Raw genomic sequence first — 17652 nt, forward strand, 5'->3', positions numbered from 1 at the left:
GAGCGTATTAACAGGATAATTATTAACTTGGTTAGAAGCTGCGCGCCGAGGGATGAGGAGGAAGCCGGAGAGCTCCAAACACAATCAGAGGCTGAGTCCTCCTGCTGGACTCCTACTGCTCCATTGTTCGCACAGAGGAGACAAACTGAGACACGCTTTCTGAGAAATCGCTAAAAACAGAGGAGTGTTTAAACCCTAAAACTCCTTATTATTATTTTTATTTAATTGATGCATTTGAAATGTTTTTTCTTTGTGCGTCCTTCACACAACTTTGCAAAAATCATACTTTAAAATCATGTTTCAATTACGCAAAGAAAAGGAAAAATTAAGATAGTTTTTTTTTTCGGAATTATTCAACTTTTGCGTCACTTTCTTTATTTGGAAAAGGGTGCATATTGCGCACACTAAGAAATGAATATTAACAGACCTGTAAAAAATATTAATAAAGGCGACAAACTGTGCTTTTTGGTGAGAGAAAACTGTGGATGAAATAAGATAATATTTCAATTTAATCTGATTTCACAGGAGAAAAGGAGCCGCTAAACATCTGGCTGCTTTCAGCCTTCATCAATATAAATTACATGCAGATTATAGCTGTGAAATATCGGCTGAGATGTTGGAGAACAACCGTAAAGAAACTTATAATAGTTGACCTTTTCCTGTTTTATCACAGGCAGCTAAAGGCCACGTTCAACACAGTTTAAAATGGAAACGTTATTAAAGCCGCTAACAGTCACCATCCTGCGCGTCACCGCTCAACTTTCCTATAAAGTTTAATTTTCTGGACATGACTCAATGTTTTGGACACTTCCAGAGAATTCCTGGGTTAAATGAAGCCGCACTGAAACAAGTGGAGCCGCTCCTCCTCCTCCTCTTCCTCCTCCACAGGCAGGAGAAAGCCAGGCATTAGGTCTGAACAGGACACAATGAGCTTTAATTGGGGCACACATGTTTTCTCAGCGTGTGTGTGTAACTAAGCTGCCTGTGCCGCTCCTGTGGGATCCATCAAGCAGGTACTTGAGGAGACCTATTGGCAGGTGCTCTGGTCCAATCAGCGCCCTCCGTGCGCAGCGTCAAGCCGCACTGAAGCTCGGAGGCGCTTTTAGTTGGTGCGCACTTGTGCACAGAAACCTGCGAGCGCGCGCAGACTTCATGGATCAGGGCAATTTGCAGCACTGTTGAGTTTTGTAGCAGCAGCATCTCGAGCTCAGAGCAGCCCTCCATCTCTCCGGTCATGGTGCATCTCTGAGAGGGAGCTCAGAGGAAGGACACACTCTCATCTTCATTCTGCTGTTGGCTGGTGTGTGTGTCTCTCACACACACGAGGTGCTCGATGATGTTTTCGTCTGCAGGAAAGCGCTGCTTCACCATCGAGTCTCTGGTGGCCAAGGAGAACCCTCTGATCGTCGAGGACCCGATCCGCCCCACGGCTCTGACCTACTCCAACCCGACCACAGACGCGTTAATGAACAGTTACCAGGCTCCGCCGGCCCGCTCCCTGTACCAGAGCCCGGACCTGGTGTTCCCAGAGACGGCGAACCACCCGTCCCTCACCGTGGCTCCTCACCAGCTCGGAGGATCCCACCTACAGCATCCGCACTTCTTCGGGACGCAACACCGGGACCCGCTCAACTTCTACCCCTGGGTGCTCCGGAACAGGTTCTTCGGACACAGATTTCAAGGTAAAATATAAAGACTCAGAATATCATGTGACTCAAACACCATGCACAACCTGTGTGGATTAGTTATGTCTCAATATTCAGGCCATGAAGTAAACATCAGGATTTAAAACAGATTCAGGTGCGAATATGACAAAATTAAAAAGGTGTTTGCATGAGACCAAATGAACTATTTCATACACGCTCTAACAGCTTCACTCTCCTACTTTAAGAGCTTTCCATATTTGAATCAGACACCCTCACACGGCTGTGAGCACTGAACATATTCCAGGCCCGCCGTCATGCAGCTCTCAGACGTCCAGTCTCGCCCTGCAGCGTCTCTCGCTCTCTCTCTGAGCCGCAGTCAGCAGATAAGCTCCCATGTAGATTTTTTTTTTCCACACATGAAAACTCGCCCCAGGTGAGGCTTATTTCATCCTCACACAACAGCCCGGCTGTGGAGACACAAGTGATAAAATCCGGGATAATAATTAAATATAATCGGAGCAGCCTGCAGACATTTATTCACCACACAGACCTCAGCGCCATTACGCACCAAAATATTATTTATTATTATGACTATTATTTAATTGAAACCTTGATTTAAGCAGGCGGTCCCACTGAGACTGAACATGTCTTGTTAAATGCAACAAATACGACTTATAATACAAACATCCACAATAAAACAACAACTATTCAAACACAGCGGCCTCTCAAGACAAACACGTCTCTGTCACCACCTTCTTGATTATGACGCGCTGAAATCCATCAGTGGATATATGCGGATATGGTTGTAGATGTTTTGGAGATTGTTTCATGCCCATGGTGCAGAGGAGGGAAATGCAGCTTTCCCCAAATCTTTTAAAACCCGGGCTTCATTAAAAAGCAACCAGCTGGAGACTACCTGACACTCAGAGGGTGCAGAGGAGGTTTGCACAGTTATTACTTTATAGATAAGAAATATAAACCAGTGTGCGAGTGGTCAGTGACGTCCAGCCCAGCATGTAGAGGCATCTCCCCGGTGTGTTACTGCAGGTATATGAGATTTTATTTTATTGATTTTAATTGCAAACCTAAAGTTCTGGACAAAAATGTATTTTGCAATTAAGACAGAGTCATGTAAATCCATTGTCCCCCGCAGCTCTGTGTGTTAGCGCGTAAATCGTCGTCACTAAAACACAGTCTGGATCGACACTCACAGTCTAATTGTAGCGGCTCATTGTGCAGAGTCCAAACAGGCCGCAGCTCACAGAGCGACTCAGGCTCAGGACACAAAGCGCTGCATTTTAAAACAAATATAAATAACGCTCCAAACAGGACGAGCTGAATATGGAGACTTTGTCAGGTTCACACTGGTTCAACATCATCGAATTATTTCCATACAGTTACAATATAACTGTAATATTTCACAATAAACCACACTACTATCACCTGACAGGCTCCAACTGTGAAATTTAACCAGTTTAAATGAAGTAATTTCACAGCTAAATGACAGTAATAATTACCGTAATACAGTAATTCTACTGCTGATAAACCACAGTAATTTACTGTGAAAGTGACACAGCCAGTAATTTATTGTACATGTGAGTCGTCTTGTATCACCTGTATTTCTGTGTAAAGTCCATGACGTCAGTTTATTACAATGATCATGTGAAAATGTAAGAAGGTAAAAAAATAAGGTGTGAGAAATGTGTTATGGTCTGTTTTCACACTGACAGTTTAATTATTATAGTAATTAATTAATATCTCATAATGAGCTGTGGTTTGATTATTAGGACACAAAAGGACAAAAAGCTTTAAATAATTAGCATATCATTCATATTTAAAAAAGAAAAAACAAATTCGTTTTTCCAAAATGTTTTACCACAAAATAAAATCTCCTCAGAATATTTTCAGTTTATATTGTCAGTGTCTGGCGGGGACAGGAGGACAAATGTCGCTTAATGAACCTGAAATCAATATAAAAAATAATAATGACACAAAGACGTCATTTAATTCGCTGAATTTTTCTGTAAATTCAGTTTGTAAAATCAGACTCTCTGTGTGTGTGTGTGCGTGTGTGTGTGTGTTACAGACGGGTTGTCTCGTCAGTGTGAATCTGCTTTTTAATGATCGGCGACAGTTTCTCTGGTTTTATCTTTAATTCACATTAAAGCACAGCGACCACCTGAGTCACGAGTCACACCAACACGTGTCCCCCACAAACAGTGTACGGTAGGAACTTTAGAGACTCATCTGAGGCTGAAACAGAAATTTGGAATAAATAAATGAAATGATTCAACGATAAATGAATAATTAGCCTGCTGTGTGGAATAAAACACATGAATTAATAATGTGGAATTATTCCTGCTGAAACACTCACCTGTCCACAACAGAAATTAATTGTAGAGAAGCTACAGTTACATCTCATGTCCGAGTCAGTTTTCACCCGGAGCTCATGTGTTTGGTTCATTTAGAGAAACTCTTTAAATTCATTTAAGAGCATTTGGTGAACTTAGTGTCTTTGTTTTCATGTGTTTATTATTTATTTAATTTGTTATTTTTATTTCTTTGTTTTTTTTTTTAAATATATATATATTTTTCATTTGTTACAAATGATTTGCAAACGTTGTCCGTCTCCATGCGCCATGTTCAGATAATTTAAGGTCCTTATTCGCTTTATTAAAATGTGATTCTGCAGCAGGTTTAAAGTGAAACTAAGAGCTGTGTGTGAGGAGCTTCTGGTGGATTTCTTTTTCTTACCAGCAGCGTTTTATTAAAGCTTCTGCTCATTTAAAACAATATTCAACAAAACTAGTTTGAACAGGCTGAACACAGGTCCCACTTCTCCATGGACAACATCTCCAAACATTTGCAGGATTTTTTTTAAGGACCCAAAACTTAGCGTGGCCGCGTTTTCAAACAAACTTTATTAAATAATATGACGAAAAGACTTGATGGTGAATTTAACCCTGACACACATGGACGCATATTAAAGCTACTCCACAGCTAAAGACAATTATTTTTTGTTTTTGTTTTAATTGCTCATGTTTTATTTTTTTATCCTTTTAACATGTTCAATAAAAATGAACTAAGACATTGCTGTTATGTTACATCAGGTGGAGGGTTACTATCTACACGAGATTGTTTTAGGAATTTCATCACACACACATTCAAAATAACTTCCATGAGTTTTCCGACATGTGTTCTGTCTCTGACTGCAATGACTGTTCCAGGCCTGGGAAATACGACTGTGATATTCCATGACTTTTCCAGGTTTTCCACGACAGTGTGAACTCTGTTAATATTTATTTTCTGGCAAAAATGTCATTATAATTATTAACAAATAATAATAACAATGAATTATGTTCGATTCATTAGGTTATTTCTAACTGGCACAATAATAATAATAATAATAATAATAATAATAATAATAATAATGATTAAATATTAATATTTTTATGACGGTAATAATATAAACAGCAGCCTCACTGTAATGTAACACTGTAGTAACCTCGGGCCTTGCTTCAACACACAGCTTGAACACTTCACCGTCAGTCAGGCCGCTCTGCGCAGGTAAACTCTCAGGTGAGGTGTTGAGGTGATGACGGTACCTGTGACGTCCCGCCTGTTGTGTGTCTGTGTCAGCAGGAAATGACGTGTCCCAGGACAGCCTGCTGCTCCACGGGCCCTTCGCCAGGAAACCCAAACGCATCCGGACAGCCTTCTCTCCGTCCCAGCTGCTCCGCCTGGAGAGAGCCTTCGAGAAGAACCACTACGTGGTGGGAGCCGAGAGGAAGCAGCTGGCCAATAGCCTGAGCCTGTCTGAAACACAGGTGAGGTGACGTCAGCACGGTGGATGAAGCACCTGAGAGACACACTGCACTGTTTATCAAGAGACCTATCAAAATAAAAGTATCTGATATTTACTGGACTGAGGGATCTTAATAGGCTGTATATATATATATATATATTTCAAAAAAATAACAATAGGCCTAAAATAATTTAAAAAAACCCGCCCAGATCTAATAAAGTGTCGTTTCGTTCACGCATAAAAATAATCATATTAATAATAAAATATAAAATAAATAATAAAAAATAAAAGTAATCTGATATTATTGATCAGAAAGAGAAGCTTCGGCTTCTCTGTGTCATTAAAGCAGCGGATGAAGGAGGAGCTCATTTTAAATGTTTTATTTACTGCTGGATAGTTTCATCTATAATTATACATCATCATTTATTAGTTGATTATATGAAGTTTTATTAATGTAAGTTTCCAAAGTAATTAAGGGACTGATCGTTATTTATGAGGGGCAGGGGGCGGTGCAAAAAGAGAGAGGCATGTCAAGTAATTTTTTAAGCACTGAGGAGGGACTTATGTTTTTTTATTGTGGCTTATAGGAGGGGCAGACAGATTTAAATGATTTTATTTTGTATTTATTTTACCTCAGATTTTTAGAGAAAACATGGGTTTGAGTTTGGACGGCACGTTTTCTTTAAAGAACACCAAAATTACATCGTTTATCAGCCAGAAACTGTGAAAAAGAAATTATTCTTGGATTTTCAAATTTCCATTTGGCCTAAAGGAGGGACACACACACACACACACACACACACACACACACACACACACACACACACACATATTTAAATGGCTGTATTTTTATTCTACAGACAAATCTTATAAAACATTCCTTCCAAAAGTGTGCTGTCGTTAAAAATCATCAGAGTGACACCATTTATCAGCCAGAAACTGTCAAAACAGAATTATCATTATATTGTCAAATTTCTTACAGCCCTTGAACTCATCATGAGCAACAACCAGTCTGAGCTAAAAAACAGTGATTTATTTCATCAAAGTCAATTTATTCTATGTCTCATATAACATTTGGCCAAAAATAAACTGTTTGCATGTTTAACCCATCTGATGAGTTAAGAACAGTCCCTAAAGTGCACAAATAAATATAGTGGAGTAAAGAGAACAATGTCTCCCTCTGAGGTGTTGAGGAGTGGAAGAATAAAGTCGCATAAAATGGAAATACTGAAGTACAACTATCTCAAAATTTTCTAAATTTTAAGTAAAATAACATAAAATAAAATAAAATTAAATAAATTAAATCAAATAAATATATGAAAATAAAAGAAACAGTTTTTAAGGTAAATCCGCTGCCAGAGTGCATGAAAAGCATTAAAAAGAACAAACGTGACATCATTTTCACAACTAAAGGATTTAAAGAACAAAATCAAAAAATTTTCCTCCATCTGTCTCTTCTCTGTTTTGTAGTTAAGTAATAAAGACACTTAAAGAAAATGTACCGGAGTTAAAGTGGACAGAGATAAAAAATAAAAATAAAAAAACAAAACACCAGGTGCTGTCAGGGACTGTTCTTTACTTACCAGGGAGGAGGCTGCGACTTTGTTTTTTAAATTTCACTGAAAACTGAATATTTATTAAATATTCTAACGGACCAACTCACCAACTCCTCGCGCTGTAATGTCTTTAATGATAGTAATAACCATAACTTGAATTTAAAGCAGCAAAATTATAACCTGCATTTTGATTATTTTATTTTACTGTACGTTCAGAGTCGTTACTACAGGGCTCCTCTTAAGTATTTATTTAGGTTACAGCAGTTTGAATTACTGGGAATCATCTGAGTGTGTTATGATGCACAAGGTGAGAGGTGACTGCAGTGTGATCGACAGAGGAAACTATATATTAACAGTGTGGATTCATCTTACAGTGGCTCTAATGGACACTTTTACTGACCTGTCTTTTTCAATACATCAGGGACTGTTTGTTATTTATGGGGGTTTTACCTGACATATTGCACATGTGGATGAAGATTAATCACACAGCATTAGAGGACACACAGCTCCCCATGTGGACACACTTACAGCTGATTTTTAAAGAAAACATGCCTTTCAAAGACGTGCTATCACGGCCAGAAACTGTAAATACAGAAATTATTGTTGAATTTTCTGAAATTATTTTCTCAAAATCACTTTTTTTTTTTAAAATTTCTACATTTCGTTTAAATTTGGCGAAAAGCAAACTGAACTAATCAGCACGCACCACACAAGCGAAAACCCCAAGATTTCACCTTCAACTTTAACTTTAAACTTTCAAATGTCAAAGGGTGAGTTATAAAAATCGAATTAATGGTGAAGGGAGGGTCATGGATTTTCCTCCAGTCACTCAGAGAGGATCAAGGAAAAATATTTGTAGTTTCGGAGAGGGTCAAATTTGTTTTACAAAAATAAAAAAATAAATCCACACTCCAGCCTCCCCTCTCCTCTGATAAGTAAAGAACAGTCCCTTAATCTGTGCAGTCCAGTTTGGAGGACATATTCTGGCTTCTGGTTCCTGTCATAGTGCATGCTTCCTCACTGTCCCTGAACACAACAGAGTCATCATCAGTGTTTTTAGTTAACACCTGAGCTTTTCTTACTACGACCAGTCAAATGTGTGCTGGGAGAGAGACAGTGTCTCAGGCTCAGGAGGTGTTTAATTCATGCTATAAGATAAAGGACTGTAAATATTATTGATGTTATGTTTAATGAGTCCACATTATCTGTAAATGAGATCTAATGGGTGATATAGAGGGAGTGTCCTGAGTCAGCGATACAGATAAATGCTGCTTACAAGTTTTGTGTCAGTCAGTCAGAGGCGTGCAATTAAGCACCAAGTGCACTATGCAGATTACAATGAGTGAAGTGAATATTAATTCAGTCTGCTTCCTCAGAGAGCAGTCGTGTTTGCTGGTCATCGTTTTCTCCTGCATCACCTCCATTTTAGATAAACAAAGAACAAAAATCCACCATCCCTCTCCAGGAACTAACACAGGATATTCTGGCTCTTTAGGAGCGTCAGTCAGGGGCGGAGCACCAAACTCTGGGCCCCATGTTTCAGCAGCCTCTGTGGCCCCCTGCCCATCCTCTCTGCACCTTCTTCATTTTTTTTTTGTTTACAAAGTCAGTTTGAGTCTTTAAGCGTTCCTTTCTTTCTTTCTTTCTTTCTTTCTTCGAACCCTGATTTGCCTTTGTTCAACCTGATCTCACTCTGAAGTCGTCAAATAGCAGCGCTTGGTCAGTGACTTCCATGTTAGACATCGACAATAAAAGCCGTCCTTTCACGTCGGCACGATATGTGGCCTGTCGCCGTTATTGTTTAACGGCACCCAGCGAAGTCAGGGGCAGGACAACCACGAAAGTTAAGGGGGCGAAAAGTCTGATTAGGGCAGGTGGGAGGGGGGGGTGGATGGGTCCAACAACCACCAAGTTTCCCCCAAGAGAGGGGTGTTCACTTCCTCTAAGATTGTAAAGCCAAACCCTGTTCTTTTTTCCTAAACCCAACCACGTGGGTGTGTGTGTGTGTGTGTGTGTGTTGAAGGAAAAAACATCAGTCTGTGGTTTTGTACCAACGTAGTGCTTTTATTTTGAAAGAGACTGTGTGCAAATTGTACATTTCCTGTGAAAACAGAAGTGTATTTTGAAAACAGACAATGCATGTAACAGGCTGAAGTTGACACGGCGTCCCAGAACGTCAACAACCAACACACCCAGGGTACCTTGGACGTCATATGTGGACGTGGAAAGTCCAGGACTGTCCAGGACTGAACCATTTTGTTCCTTTCAGGGACTGTTCTTTACTTATCAGAGGAGGGGTGTGACCTCATTTTTGTTCTGAAAAAAGTTCCGCGTTTAGACGACAACGTTTTGACAACAATCACCGTGCACACGGATCCACAAAAATGACCAAAAACACTGCAGTATAAATGCCAGGCCAGTAGTTGGCGGTGTGACACTTACGCTTCCTTCTACAGAGCGGCGATGTATAAACAAACAACAAACAAACAACCGTGCGAACGTTTGTTTGGACGGACGACGAGGTGGAGTTGCTACAGTAAATCTACACTATGATGGGGAAGCGTTGATAAATTCAACGGGGTGAGCAGCTCAAGCAGAGCTCGGGAGTCCGCCATTGTTGTTGTGATGTCGACTTTCTCACGCATGCCCAGTGACTGGAAGTGTAATGCACATGTGCGAAAGTCTCCGTTTTCACAGGAACTGCATATTGCAAGTTTACATGACAACGGAGACGCTGCCGTTTCCAAAAAATTGCACTCTGGAAACGTTGCATTTTCAGGCACCCAAAACTCTGCTGTCGTGAAAACGATCGGCCAAAACGCAACTAAAGTTTACTGTTTTCAGTTGAAATCGTTGTCGTATAAATGGGACCTGAAGCTACAAATATTTCTCCTTGACTCTCCCTGAGTGAGTGGTGGAAAATTCATGACCCTCCCTCTGCCATAAATGAGTTGAAAAACTTTTAAAACTTAAAAATAAACATAAATGAGGAGCACAATAAAGTAATTTTAAGATGGAAGTGTTCATCACAGTTGATGTGTTCAAGGACTGTCAGTACTTTGAAAATCCAACAATAATTTCTGTTTTTACAGTTTCTGTGATGAATGATGATGTCATTTGCCAAACATGCTTTCACTATTCTTTATAATAAAGTTACATTTTTGAACTGATTTCTTCAGCCAGTTTTAATTTAGTTGTGGCACTAGTTAATTAGAAATAAAGAAAAACCTTTTTATCTTTGAGGGGCCCCTCTCACTGGGGACCAATCAGTCCCCTTCTCCCTCCACTACGACACCCGAGGTTTCAGTGACAGCTGTTTTAAAATGAGCCTGAAGTCATGTACTCACAGAGGTGGACGCTAATATAAATGCTTGTGTTGCTATTTAAAAAATGCATCGTGCTCATGTATATGTTATATATAGGTCCGTCTGCCAAGCTCATATTCCAAGGTCACACCAGCAACACTCGTCAGTCAGGAAGCTGTTTAAAGGAGCATTCTGAGCATTTTGAAAAAGATGACATGAAGCAAAGGGAGGAAAGTAAAAAGCAGAAAGTGAAGACAACCATTAAAGCCTACACTGGTTTCAAGGGGCTGAACAGAATGAAATTTTGGGAGCAAATGAGACTGTTTCATTGTTTTTAAAGAGAAAATGAAACTGTGGCGTGGATGGTAAAAGTGTCTTCATTGGACCGTGCAAAGTGTCGCCATCAACAGGCAGATTTTACCTCGTCACAGTCAGAAAATCACAGGCAGACTGAAACAATTAGCTGATCAGTCAACCGACAAAAATGCCAAACCTTTTCTTTGTACAGCTTCTTAGATGCTGTTTGTCTCTGAATTACAACATCGTAAACTGAGCATGTTTTTGCTTTTGGACAGATGATCAAAGAGAAAACTCAAAGCGTTTGCAGACGTCACTTTGGATTCTACATTTTGTTGTTTTCTGACACGAGCGTTTCATTGACTGACTGAGAAAATTCTCAGCAGATTAACAGATAATTAAAATCTTCAATCACAGTATTATTAAAATCATAATAATGGCTCCATGACATGTTTGCACAACACCAGGACCCTAAAACTAAAGTTACACCCTCGTCTGATGCGTCACAACAACCACCTTGAGAAAGGTCTGTTGTTTGAGCTGCATACTGTCTGTATTTAAAAGTTTTAAGTTTTAATTTAAAGTTTTTTGCTTTAACGTCATTATGACGTAAATGTTGATCACACAATTTACCAGAGATGAGACAATAACTGCTCCATGTTGTTTAGTTTGTTCCTTATAAGCCTCACTTTCACTCTGCAATTCTTTCTGCCACCGGGTACGATCCTCCAGGAAAGTGAAGGCTCAATATATGCGGCACAAAGGAAGTGCGTCAACAACTAAAACAGGAAGAGGACTGTTCTTTTGTTTTGCCCGAGAGCTATCGGTAGCTATTTCCGATTACCAAAGAGCTTCAACGTGCATCATCATCCTCACTGTGACCTCGTCACATGTCCACGTTTGGTCATGGACTTTCCACGTCCACATATGGCGTCCAAGGTACCCTGGGTGTGTTGGTTGTTGACACTCTGGGACGCCGTGTCAACTTCAGCCTGTTACATGCATTGTCTGTTTTCAAAATCCACTTCTGTTTTCACAGGAAATGTACAGTTTGCATACAGTCTCTTTCAAAATAAAAGCACTACATCGCTACAACACCACCAACTGATGTTTTTTTTTGTTTTTTTTTTCAGGAAAATGTATTTCCTGTTGTAGGGATGAATAAGGTTATGTGTATTAAGGATTATCAAGTCCAGCTCATCAGAGACTGGGGAGGGATTAAGAGGAATATTGGATTTCTCTGTGAACAATCTCCTGGAAGATGAAGGCTTGATGTATGGCACAAAGGAAGTGAACCAACCATCGCACAACGTAAACAGGAAGAGAACAGCACTTCCGTTTTCCCTGTTAGCTACCAGTTACCGAAGAGTACCTGTGTAAGTTCTTTCTGCCTGGGAGCAGAGATGGTGGACAATGGAACGACAGAAGTAATGGCGAAAAAACCAAATGCCATGTCCTGTGTCGCTGCTCGACTCTGAGGAAACAGAAAGCAATCTGGTTGTCTTTGCGTCAGCGGTGTTGACTTTAACAAATCGCACATCGTCATTATTAACCCTGTTTATTTTTCCGTCCAGGTGAAGGTGTGGTTCCAGAACAGACGGACCAAGTACAAGCGACAGAAGCTGGAGGAGGAGGGACCAGAGAGCCAGCAGAAGAAGAAGGGAAACCACCACATCAACAGATGGCGCATTGCCACCAAGCAGCCCAGCTCCGAGGACATAGACGTGACCTCAGAGGACTAAAACCGCCGTCCAACCTCTGACAAGGCTGCCCCAAAACCCTGCGTCTCCTTGTGACGCACCAGAGGACCAACACTATTTATTATGTAATATTATTAAGTATAATTAGACACATTAGAGAAGGACTGAACATGTGACCGTCTCTTCATCGAGGTGCTACGCTCAGTGACACTGGAGAAAAAAATATTTAATGACATCCACCCTGAATGTGTCTGGATGAGGAGATCCGTTCATCATTTAATGATCTTTGGTGACGACCAAAGACGAAGAGAAACAACATCAACCTCCATCATAGTCTGTTTTTTAAATATTGTACATAGGCCACGAACAAAGGTTGTTTTTGAAAGAGGATATTTGTTTCATTAAAGCTGTTTTTACCACCTGCTTAGGTCATTAACACCTCGCTGCTCACCCCACCCACTGCTCCACCTGTGCACCCTGTTAATTTCAATTTCTGCTCAAAGACGACAACATGTCGCACACTTCAATCCACACAGTGACTCGGAGGACGGGCTGGTGACTGGCCAGAAGAATAAAACAGGAAATGTGACAAAGAAGATCTAAATGTGAAGCATTTTATTTTCACTGGTGACTCGACACCCAGTCCAATGCTTTGTTACGCTTCCTCACAGAGACTCTGCACAGAAAGGCGATTCATGACCAGCTGTGCGTGACTCCGGGACAGACAGGAAGCTGCAGAGACCTCTGGTGTTCGGGGCGAGTTAATAAATCACAGCTTTGGCGTGGGGTGACGGATGACATCTCCATTTGTTGAATGTCTGCAGATTTCATTGAGCGCCGTGTGTCGTATAAAACAAATATAAGAACATACTTTTCAAGCAGAACATGTAATTACAGAAAGATGTTTTAGAAATAAAAATAAAAAACTATTTCTCTCATGAGAAATGTGAGATTTTTGTGTAACTCAGGTTGTGCATCACGTCAGCCCAGCTGCAGACTTTTATTCCGACCAGGTTTCACTCATTAGTCCGTCCTCTGCGGCTGAAAGGGCACGTGTGAACGAGTGTGAAAAATGTGGCTGCTGTGTTTGATTGGAATGAAAAGCTGCAGATGCTCCGGCCACCACGGCACATGAAGTGGATCTTCCATTATCAGTTTTATGCTTTTAACTACAACTAAAAAATATCCCTGCATGATAATTAAAGAGGGAATGAGATCAAATTAATTGGTATAGTAGGTTTCAAAGGTTTGATTCCAACCGCATGTCATCCCTCTCACTCTTCCCCTTTCACTCCGATGTTGTCCGATCAAATAAAGGCAAAAAGGTGAAAAATAATCGGAGGTTCTGAGGTTGGGAACCAGGAGCCGTTTTTAAGAGACGTGCAGCTGCAGACTCACTCTGTTTGTAGCGTACAAACCACGCTCCAACAAATTGCTAATCGCTAACTTAGCATTGGCATAAGTAACGAGATGTAGCTTTACTATTACCCTCACCCTAACCATAACCACCTATTTTTTAAACATAATACTTCATAGCTAGCTAATCGCTAACTTAGCAATTTCATCGGGACTTCTGATTCTGGGCCAAGAAGAGAAGGGAGCTGATTGTGGACTGACATGTAGGTATGCTGGGCGAGTCGTGTAGCTAGAGAAGTTCATATAGCTGCATGTGCTGAGTTATACCAATGCAGCTTTTATAATCCCTGTTCAAGGCAGGAATATTGCGCCGTTATGCTGCCTCGCTGTTCTGTATATGATGTACGATCGCAGAATGGGGGAACAGATCGATGCCAAATCAATGTCTGTATAAACAGGACAGCTGGTCGACAGATGTGACGTTTAGACGATGTATTATGCGCGACCAACTGCAGTAGATTTAAAAAGCAGCTCACAGCTGATAGCAGTTAGCGTCTAACTCAGAGAGGAAGAACAGCAGCTGTAAATGTCTGCGAATTGGGAAAACAATGAGGTCCAGGAGCTCCTTACCCTCCGAGCAGAGGACGAGATCAGCCGCCATATAACAGAGATGGCAAATGATTGTTATTGACACGTGATGTCAGAGTTATTGTTTATAAAGCACTGCACACGCATATGTCATATGTCATACGTCACACGAGAGACTGATGTGGTTGTGTTACATGCCAGCATACATGTCGGCATGCTGTCTAAAATCACCCCCTGGAGCGACATGATGGCCCTTCTGTGTAGAAATGCAGAGGAGGCATAAAGAAGGGACCTCATTGCGGCTCTGTAGCGACATCTCTGAGTAAAAAAAGCCACTGACGGAGGCGGAGGAATGCTGCAGGACAGTTGCACAGGTGTCAGGTGTGTTAGCTATCGGCCAGTACTTCCTCTGAATTCCAGCAGAAAGGGGGGACACAGAAATAATTCCCATCCAGAGGGTGCAACCTCTGAAAAAGGGGGAAAGTGGTAACTATTGTGCTGCGGCCCTTTCACCACACCGCCTCTGTAATCACCTGTCAAAAGAAAGCGGAAGGAATCTCCTCCTAATGACCCCGAGGCTTCAGAGCTGAGCCCTGACATCTGACCTCCATGTTTTGTTTTGTAAGCTCAGAAACAGAGAAAGAGCCCAGACTGGGGGGGAGGTGAGGAGGTGACACACACCGCAGTACTCTCACCTTCTTACTAACATCTGCAGTTGCAGAAGGGGCCTTGTTTTGAGTTCGCAGGATATCCTATACTCACCGCAGGTGCAAATACGTGGTAAAGGAGATTCCTTATTGTCCAAATAAACAGCACCAAGGGTGTATTTAAGAAGAGCAGCAGTTCACTCAAAAGCTCTGAAACCGTCCTCCTGACAAGCAGGTGTGCTTAAGGCCAATCACATCTCGCTTAGGTAAAAGGTCAGCACGTTAACGGGAGCTGCACCTCTCATTTGTCTGTTAGGAAAACAATTAAAGGGAAAATCGCACCCGTCTCCCTAAACGCTGCGTCTCCTGTCGGCCGAGTCAGCAGAGAGGAGAGCTGAGGACAAGAGCAGGAATCCTCTGAGACAAACAAGAGGCTCGCCAGAGGAGCTGTGAGGTGGGGGAAGGAGGCGCCACATCCCCGCTGCTGCCGCCGCCACTGCTGTCGAGGTGTCGGAGAGCCGAACTGAAAGACAACGGCTGGTTTAATCATTATCGTCTGATTACCTGTTTTCTGTGGGATAAAAGACGCTTCCATCTTCTCAGCTAACACCACAAGTTACACGTGTTTTATTGTTGGTTATAAAATTGCATGTTGAGCGATAAATCATGCAGCGTCGTCACAGTTGTCACATTGCATCAGTTTCAGTCGAGCAGCACATTGAATTACAAATCACAGGCTCATTACTGAAAACCAAAGACTGTCAGAAATCATTTTTCAGAAAGACAAAACAATCTGCTCACTGTGGAACGTGATTAACCAAGCTTTAATTACCTCATTGTAGATATTTTCTACAATTTACAATCTTTCTGACAATTTAAATTGTGTTAAAAATCTGATAACATTTTTTTCTCCAAAATATAAAGTTTGGTTAAATTGTTAGAGTTTTTGTCTGAGACATTTGATTTAAAAGTTATGACGAGTCCAGTGTCTCTGACAGTCTCCATCCATGTCAGTGAAAACATGGATGCTTCACACACAGAAGATCTATACAATCAGCACAGTTTCAAGATTAGAGTCACCAATTCAGTATCTGACCAAATGTCTCCCCTTCTGTTCCTGAGATATGACGTTAAAACATGATGATGTCACAGTCAAGCTGACCTTTGACCTTTTGACCTTCATTATTTTATCCTGTTAGACATTTGTGTCAAGTTTGGTCAGAATTAGTGAATGAATTCTTCAGTTATGGACAGAAACATGTTTTGTGAGGTCACAGTGACCTTTGACCACAAAATTCTGATCAGTTCATCATTTGGTCCAAGTGGAAGTTTGTGCCAAATTTGAGATAATTCCCTCAAGTTGTTCTTCACATATTGTGTTCACGAGAATGAGACAGCCGCAAGGTCACAGTGACCTTGACCTTTAGCCACCAAAATCTAATCACTTCATTGTTGCGCCCAAGTGAATGTTTGTTTCAAATTTGGAAAAAACAACAACCCTCCTGTTCACAGACTTGAGACAGACAAGGTCACAGTGACCTTGACATTTGACCTCTGACCAATAAATACAAATCACTTCATCGATGAATCCAAGAGGACGTTTGTTCCAAATGTGAAGAACTTTCCTGATAGTGTTCTTGAGACATAATGTTCACGATAACGAGGCGGCCACTAGGTCACAGTGATCTTGACCACCAAATGCAGATCACTGCATTGTCGAGTCCAAGTGAAGGTTTGTTACAAATTTCAAGTCCCCTCAAAAAGTTCTTGAACTATCGTGTTCACAAGAATGAGACAGACGAAGTGACAGTGACCTTTGACCCCAAATACAGTCAGTCCAGTCCAAGAGCAGGTTTGTTCCAGATGTGAGGAAATTTGTCGTTCTTGAGATACTGCATTCATGAGAACGAGACGGACGGATGGACGACAACCTGAAAACATAATGACTCCAGCCACAGCTACGGCCGGCACAGAGGCATAAAAATGCAAAATAAAAAATAAAAAAATAATCTGGTATTAAATCTGAAACGCTGCATAAATAAAACTGCTGAAGGCTTTTAATGAAGCATTTGGATCTTTTGTCTGATTCTTTACAAAGATTGATTTTTCAACGCAGCGCCTGCATCAGTTTTTCAGATGTGCGTCGGCTGCACTCTGTTTATTTCTGGTACTGAAGCAGAACTCAGTCTGGATTATTACCTCCGCCAAGGAGGTTATGTTTTCGCCGGCGTTTGTCTGTTTGTCTGCAAAATAACTCAAAAAGTTCTGAACAGATTTTGATGAAATTTTCAGGAAAGGTTGATAACGGGACAAGGAACAGATGATAAAATTTTGGTGGTGATCGGCTGAAGTGGATAAAATAATAAAATGGCGGGAAATCCAAGCTGCTTGGCGGAGGTCTGCGCTCTCCGAGCGCTTTCCTAGTTATTAAAAGTTATAATCTAAATAGTTCAAGTATCGTACGAGGAAACAGCCATCAGGTAACATTTCTGTGAAACTCTCACAGAGTGAAATTCTTCAGCAGAAGTGACGCTAACATCTGATATTGACAGTAAAAACATGAACAATAATCATGATTATGATGTTTGATGAAGGTGGTTTTGCTTTTCTTTACACCCGGCGTCCTTAACTGATCCTGCATGTGGTGTCTCGTTGCTGCGTTTCCACACACACACACACACACACACACACACACACACACTGATCAGATAATGACCAACAGATGATGACAACAGATACTCAGACAGGAAGT

The 17652-nt window shown here is 41.1% G+C and overlaps 1 protein-coding gene across 2 annotated transcripts; it reads left to right on the plus strand.

The window, feature by feature from the left end:
- The first annotated feature begins 425 nt into the window (after positions 1–425).
- emx1 (empty spiracles homeobox 1) lies at positions 426–13200 on the plus strand. 2 transcript variants are annotated; one of them, XM_049596150.1, is made up of 3 exons: positions 426–1682; positions 5286–5473; positions 12184–13200. In XM_049596150.1, the coding sequence occupies exons 1-3, from the start codon at positions 1334–1336 to the stop codon at positions 12349–12351; spliced, it is 705 nt and encodes a 234-aa protein (XP_049452107.1). In that variant the 5' UTR covers positions 426–1333; the 3' UTR covers positions 12352–13200. The 2 variants fall into 2 exon arrangements, with proteins under 2 accessions (XP_049452107.1, XP_049452109.1); XM_049596152.1 differs by having other exon boundaries at positions 439–1682; positions 5289–5473.
- The last annotated feature ends 4452 nt before the right edge of the window (positions 13201–17652 follow it).

Source organism: Epinephelus fuscoguttatus, linkage group LG14, assembly GCF_011397635.1.
Source record: "Epinephelus fuscoguttatus linkage group LG14, E.fuscoguttatus.final_Chr_v1".
NCBI classification, from domain to species: Eukaryota; Metazoa; Chordata; class Actinopteri; order Perciformes; family Serranidae; genus Epinephelus; species Epinephelus fuscoguttatus.

Bases quoted from the DNA above. Each gene is read 5' to 3' on its own strand.
- emx1 (XM_049596150.1), top strand. From the start codon at position 1,334: ATGATGTTTTCGTCTGCAGGAAAGCGCTGCTTCACCATCGAGTCTCTG. The intron at 1,683-5,285 runs GTAAAATATAAA...TGTCTGTGTCAG, and splicing joins CTTCGGACACAGATTTCAAG to CAGGAAATGACGTGTCCCAG. The intron at 5,474-12,183 runs GTGAGGTGACGT...TTTTCCGTCCAG, and splicing joins TGAGCCTGTCTGAAACACAG to GTGAAGGTGTGGTTCCAGAA.